Source organism: Chelonoidis abingdonii, chromosome 24 (assembly GCF_003597395.2).
Source record: "Chelonoidis abingdonii isolate Lonesome George chromosome 24, CheloAbing_2.0, whole genome shotgun sequence".
Classification (NCBI taxonomy): domain Eukaryota; kingdom Metazoa; phylum Chordata; order Testudines; family Testudinidae; genus Chelonoidis; species Chelonoidis abingdonii.
Genome location: NC_133792.1, coordinates 16,272,418 through 16,278,417, shown reverse-complemented (window position 1 = coordinate 16,278,417; position 6,000 = coordinate 16,272,418). Strand labels below are relative to the sequence as shown.

General features: G+C 44.8%; 1 protein-coding gene across 3 annotated transcripts in view; it reads left to right on the top strand.

The window, feature by feature from the left end:
* Positions 1–455: 455 nt before the first annotated feature.
* The window catches only part of MED27 (mediator complex subunit 27), a 160,101-nt gene continuing 154,556 nt past the window's right edge, over positions 456–6,000 (top strand). For all 3 annotated transcript variants that reach the window (XM_032779483.2, XM_032779474.2, XM_032779490.2), the window contains exons 1-2: positions 456–729; positions 5,401–5,545. In XM_032779483.2, coding sequence (XP_032635374.1) covers positions 524–729; positions 5,401–5,545 — 351 coding nt within the window. In that variant the 5' untranslated portion in view covers positions 456–523. The remainder of the gene's footprint in view (positions 730–5,400; positions 5,546–6,000) is intronic.

Here is a 6,000-nt window from a genome sequence, read left to right as displayed (position 1 = left end):
CCTCTCTATACCCCACACTGAACTTCCCGCCCCCACATCACGCCCACAGACCTCTCTACCCCTCACTGACTCCCACCTCTCTATACCCCCACTGCCTCCCCACCCCACTACACACCCCCACAGAAGCCTCTTCTACGACCCCTCTACGTCACCCACCTCTCTATTACCAACTGGACTTCCCGCCCCCTACATCCACCCACGACCGGCTCTCTGAGACCCCGTCACTCACTCACCTCTCTTATAACCCCCACCTTCCCGCCCCCTACATCCACCCCCACAGACCTCTCTACCCCGTCACTCACTCCACCTCTCTATACCCCACACTGACTTCCCGCCCCCTACATCCATCCCCACAGAAGCCTCTACCCCCTCACGCACACTGACTCCCCCACAGCCTTCTCTAACCCTCCCCCCGGGACTACATTTCCCAGGCTGCCCTGGGCCGACGGGGCCCCGTGGTGTTCCCGGCGCTTCTCGTTGCTAGGCGGGGGTGGGAGGCCCATTCGGCTGGCTGCGGGGTAAGATGGCGGAGGGGGTGCTGAGCCCCGGGGTGAACCTGGAGGCCTTCTCCCAGGCTATCGCCGCCATCCAGGCGCTGCGCTCCAGCGTCACCCGGGTATTTGACTGCCTGAAGGACGGGATGCGGAACAAGGAGACGCTGGAGGGCCGCGAGAAGAGCTTCGTCGCCTGCTTCCAGGAGAGCCTGCACTCGGTCAGCCGGGACTTGAGGTGCGTGCGGGGCCGGGGGCGGCTGCTCGCCGTCAGGCGCGGGGGCCGAGACCTTAGGGGAACCGGCACGCTGGAGAGATGGTGGGCCGAGGCTCGGAGCCAGGAGTGAGTGGGGGGAGCCAGCCAGGGGCGGCGCGGGGGAGCAGGGGCCTGAGGCGAGAGCCTGGCTTCGGGGGAGGGAGGCTGGAAGGGGCACCCTCAGCTGGAACCATCCCGTGAACCAGCGAGCCCCGGGGGCTCCTCTCCGCACGGAAAAAGCGGGGAGAGAGATTGTAAATAGGAAATGTGATTAGACGAGCACAAGGTGAGTGGAGGGCTGGCCCTTGCCTTTCGCTCCTGTCTTGAAACTGACTTGACTTGGAGTTGAACGTCCACTTAATTTGGTGGAAGCAAGCTTATGTCAGGGCTCGGGCCGGTTTGATGTGTTACAGGCGCAAATGTTTCCCCTGCAGCGTTTGAAATAAAATAAAAACCTCTCAGCATTAAGAACCTCAGAGTGAAATTGAGGGCAAGTTTGTGACATTGACTGAACAGAATCTGCCTTTTTAGGTTTAGACCATGAAAAAGTAAACAGTGTAAATAGAAGTAGATTTTCAGAATTCTTTCTGTTTTAATAGGTGCTAGTAAGTAAGTTTGTGTATAGTGTTTGATTTTAAAGTTAACAGCGTCTCTTTTAAAAGCTGTATTTCAAATTCATCCCAAAGGTTGAGTTTTGATAGGATGTATCAGAAACCGAGAGATGGTGAGCCCCGTTATCAATTGTGTGGCTTGTTCAGGTAGATTTTTAACAGCTCATCAGCAGGGGATATTATGGTCTCACTGTTTCCTTGTATTCTCCATCTGTCTGTATCTATCTGTTGTTTCTTGTTTTATATTTAGGCCCAAGTTCTCAGGGGTGTTTGAACACCTAGCTGACCTAATTCCCACTGAAGTTCATGAGAGTGAGGCACTTAAATATCTTTGAGGATTTGGGCCTTAGTTTATCAACTCTTTTGGGCAGGGACTTTGTTTTTGTTCTGTTTGTACAGCACCTAGCACCTAAGATTTCCAAAGGAGTCTGCACCTCCTTTTGAAGTTTTGTAGGGCTCCACATATGAAAAAAAGGTAGAAAACCACTGACTTAAGTGAAAGAGGAGAAATTTGTGGGCTACACTAGTTGAACAAAAACAATGAGTACTTGGGGCACCTTAGAGACTAACACATTTATTTGGATATAAGCTTTCATTGGCTAAAAGTGGGTTTTAGACCATGAAAGCTTATGCCCAAATAAATGTGTTAGTCTTTAAGGTGCCACAAGTACTCCTTGTTGTTTTTGTTGATACAGACTAACACAGCTAGCACTCTGAAACTAGTTTAACAATGATTCTAAACTTTGGTTGTAGAATAGGAAGCCACTGAAATTATTTTTCCCCACCAAATCATATATTTTTGTACAAACAACAAAAGTAACTCTCAGCGCATGTACATTAATCTAAGTGACTGCTTCTGTGCATCTGCTATTTTCATTTTAACATAGAACTGGATCCTGCAAAGGGATTGATAGTTATAATAATAATTAATACAATACAATACAAAAAAGCTAGCTAAGAGCTGCTTGAACAGATCCCTTTGCAAGATCAAGGCCTCTCTTTATTTGTTTTGTGAAGTGCAGAGCTGTAAAAGTTTTATAAATATTCATTTCACTGGCTCTAAACATTCAGTAACTTCTCTGTTGCCTAGGGAAAGTTGTATAATTCTGAAACGTGAGGTAACCAAGAACTCAGTCCAGACAAGTGATATTTTATTATTTACTGCTCCCCCATACGAGCTGCTGTGTTGCTCTTAAACCAATATGATCATACTGAGGCTGTGAAGGTAACTAGCTTCCTGCTTGATTCCTTGTAAACACAAGAAAATTAAAGGTGCAGATAAATTGGAGGGCTTTCTCCACTACTTTGCTAAATTTCTATTTTGATAATATTCAGTTGACTTTTTTTTTTTTTTCGCCTTCCACATATACGGAAACTGCACTTTGGGAAGTTCCAAAATTGTGCCAATTTTTTTTTTATTAGCCAACCAAATTTGATGACAAAAGTGTCAGTCAGTAAGTTACCTGAAATATTTTCCTGTCTTGCATCTTAGCTAGAGAAGGTGTTCTCACCCACGTCTAAAAATATCTAATTATTTTTTATGACGTTTGCAACATAATTGGATAGATATCATTTTTATTATTTATATAACGAGCAAAAGTGAGAGAGGTGCTTTAGACACATGATAGCATATTTAAATTACTGAATGAAACAAGGATCTGATCAAAAGCCTGTTGAAGTCAATGGACTTTGGATAATGCCATAAAAAGGCAATTTATGTTTAATGTTACTACTGTGAGTAATCCCACTTATTTCAGTTTGTCTACTTTCAGTAGTAAAGCTAGTACATGCCTAAATGTTTGCAAGAATGGAACCTTAAGGTGGTGTGGGACATGTAAGTCAGAGGGAATGATAGTTAAGGCTACGTTTTTGTCACAGGTATTTTTAATAAAAGTCATGGACTGGTCATGGGCAGTAAACAAAAATTCACAGTCCGTGACTTGTCCTTGACTTGTACTATATAGCTGTGACTAAAATTTGGGTGGGGGGCCGTGGGTACTCAGGGCGGTCCGGGGGCACTGCGGGTGCTGGGGGAGGTGGCCCAGGACTGCTGCTGGTGCTAGGCGGGAGGCAGGCCGTGGCGCATTGTCCGGGACCCCTGGTGGTGCTCGGGATGGGGTAGAGGGGTTGGCGGGGCTGGCAGGCTCCCTACCCAGCGCCATGTGTCCCTGCAGCTCCCATTGGCTGGGAACTGCAGGTGCAGTCAGTGCACAGAGCCTCATGGCTCTGCCTAGGAGCTTCAGGGCCATGCCAGTTGGAGCTGGGGAGCCTTGCACCCTCCAACCCCCTGCCCTTAGCCCCCCTCCCACACACCCAAACTGCTGCTGCTGCTTCCCAGAGGTTGCCTGGCTTGGGCAGTCCCTCAGCCAGCATTGGCCGCTGCAGAAGTCATGGAGGTCACGGAAAGTCATGGAATCTGTGACCTCTGTGACAGACGTGCAGCCTTAATGATAGTTTATGAAGAAGGATGATGTGGCAGCAGGAAAACTGCTTGGATCCCTTGACAGTTTGTTCCTTGATTTTTCAGTTTATATTGATAAACAGCCTTAACTAATATTTAATCAAAGCTTTTGTATGTGATTTTTTTTTTTTATAGTATCCAAAAGTGAGGCAGGTGCTTTATAGGCATATATGACAACAGGTCCCTTTCTTAGAGAGCTGACAACCTAAATGGACAGAATACAAGCAAAGAGGAAAAGAATTGTAAAGGCAGTATTCCCCCCACTTCTAGTATTTTCCCTTTTTAATTTTTATATTTTTAAGTATATTATTGTTCTTCTTGTTCTTCAGCTTTGGATCCTTCATTTGGCTTTTTTCCTGCTAAGAATTTCTCAAATCACTGCATTAAGGGCTGAATCCTGCTCTTAATTCAGTAGGAGTTTTGCGGTTGGCTTCAGTGATAGCAGGATTCAGCTTTCACTCATCAAAGGAAAAGGCACCTGATTATGGCTGTCATTCGTAATATTGCATTTCAGTACTGTGGAAAATTTTTGGGTTTATAAAGATTATGAGATATTGAAAATATGCATTAACTTTTTATCACTAAATGTGATGTTTGATAAATGAGATGTAAGCAGCAAAATCTAAACTTAAGCACTATAGTAGGAATATTTTTTGGGCAGCAATAATAAACCATAGTGTTTCAGTTTAGTAGTATTTTATACAGATCTAGAAATATGCATGGCGTTTGTAAAATGTGATGCATCCCTGCCCTGAGAATTTATGAATTAGAGACTTCTTCCATGCATTAATAAGCTGTTCAGGATGTGCTGCAGAATCAAGTCCTGCATTATTACCTCTGTTTATTTAAGGAAAGAACTTTTAAGTTCCAATACCTTAATTAAATAGTGTGGGGCCTGCCTACTTGAGAGAGGCCACCTCTCTGGCCGTGTCTGGTGAAGATGCACTATATCAATGGAAGAGCGCTCTCCCATTGATTTGTGTACTCAATTTCCCTGAGAAGTGTAAGGGAAGTAGGCGAGAGAGTGCCTTCTGTCGACACAGGGCAGTGTAGACACGGTGGTAAGTGGATCTAGCTATGTTGTTCATATAACTGAAGTAGTGTAACTTAAATTGATTTACTGTGAGAGTGTAGACTGGCCCCCTGTCTGCATGTTGTACTGCAGCAATTACAGTCAGGGAGGTGCTCAAGCTGGAGGGCTATTGGTTCAAAGTGAGAGTGCTGCTTAAAGGGCATTCTCCAAGAGTGCCCCTGGTGTTTGGAATTTCTACCAAGCCTCGTCCAAAATATTCTGAATCTTCAGGGCATGTTACAAAGCCCATCTGTTTACCCAGGTTTTTGGGGAGGGAAAAGTGTTGTTGTTTGGGAATGGGTCATTTGTGACTGTTTCGTTAATACTGGTGATTAAATGCTTGTCGAATTGCCTTGAGCTTTGGACAAGCGTTTTTAAATTTTTGTCTCAATTGATTTTTTTTTTAAATTGTTAGATGTGTAAGGACCATATCTTACATACACAGTTGATTGTTCACTCCACACTATCTGCAGATCTTACATAAAAGGTGTTTGTTTTTCTGCTTCTAGTGAGCTGGAACGTCTGAGCAATCTAGTAGGCAAACCATCTGAGAACCATCCTCTCCATAATAGTGGATTGTTGAGCCTAGATCCTGTACAGGACAAAACTCCTCTCTACAGTCAACTACTTCAGGCCTATAAATGGTCAAACAAGGTAAAAGATACGTATCAAATTTGCTAATGAATAGATCTTTTGTAGACTCTGAAGTAATTAAATAATAGGTGGGGTACTTGGTATGCATTGATATATAATGTTTGGTCTGCTACAAAGGCAGAATCCTAAATATTTCATATTATCAAGGCTGCAGAACTTATGAAACAGAATTTAAGCTTTATCTTCACAAACATAAGAATTAAAAACTTTAAAATAAATTAATCTTCCAAATGTGAACTGATGTTGTATTGTCATTGTAATGGGGTGTGGAGGGCCAGGTGGTCAAGTGATTGGAACTCTTTACCACCAGCCCCTTGCTTCCCTGGTCAAGGTGCTCAGTCTTTAGGTCAGTGGGGTAGAGGGACCCAAGCCCTCCCACTCCACCAGGTCCCAGCCCAGTGCCTTGTGTGAGTCAACCCCTGAACAGGGGACTGCCCAGCGGGAAGTCTATGTCT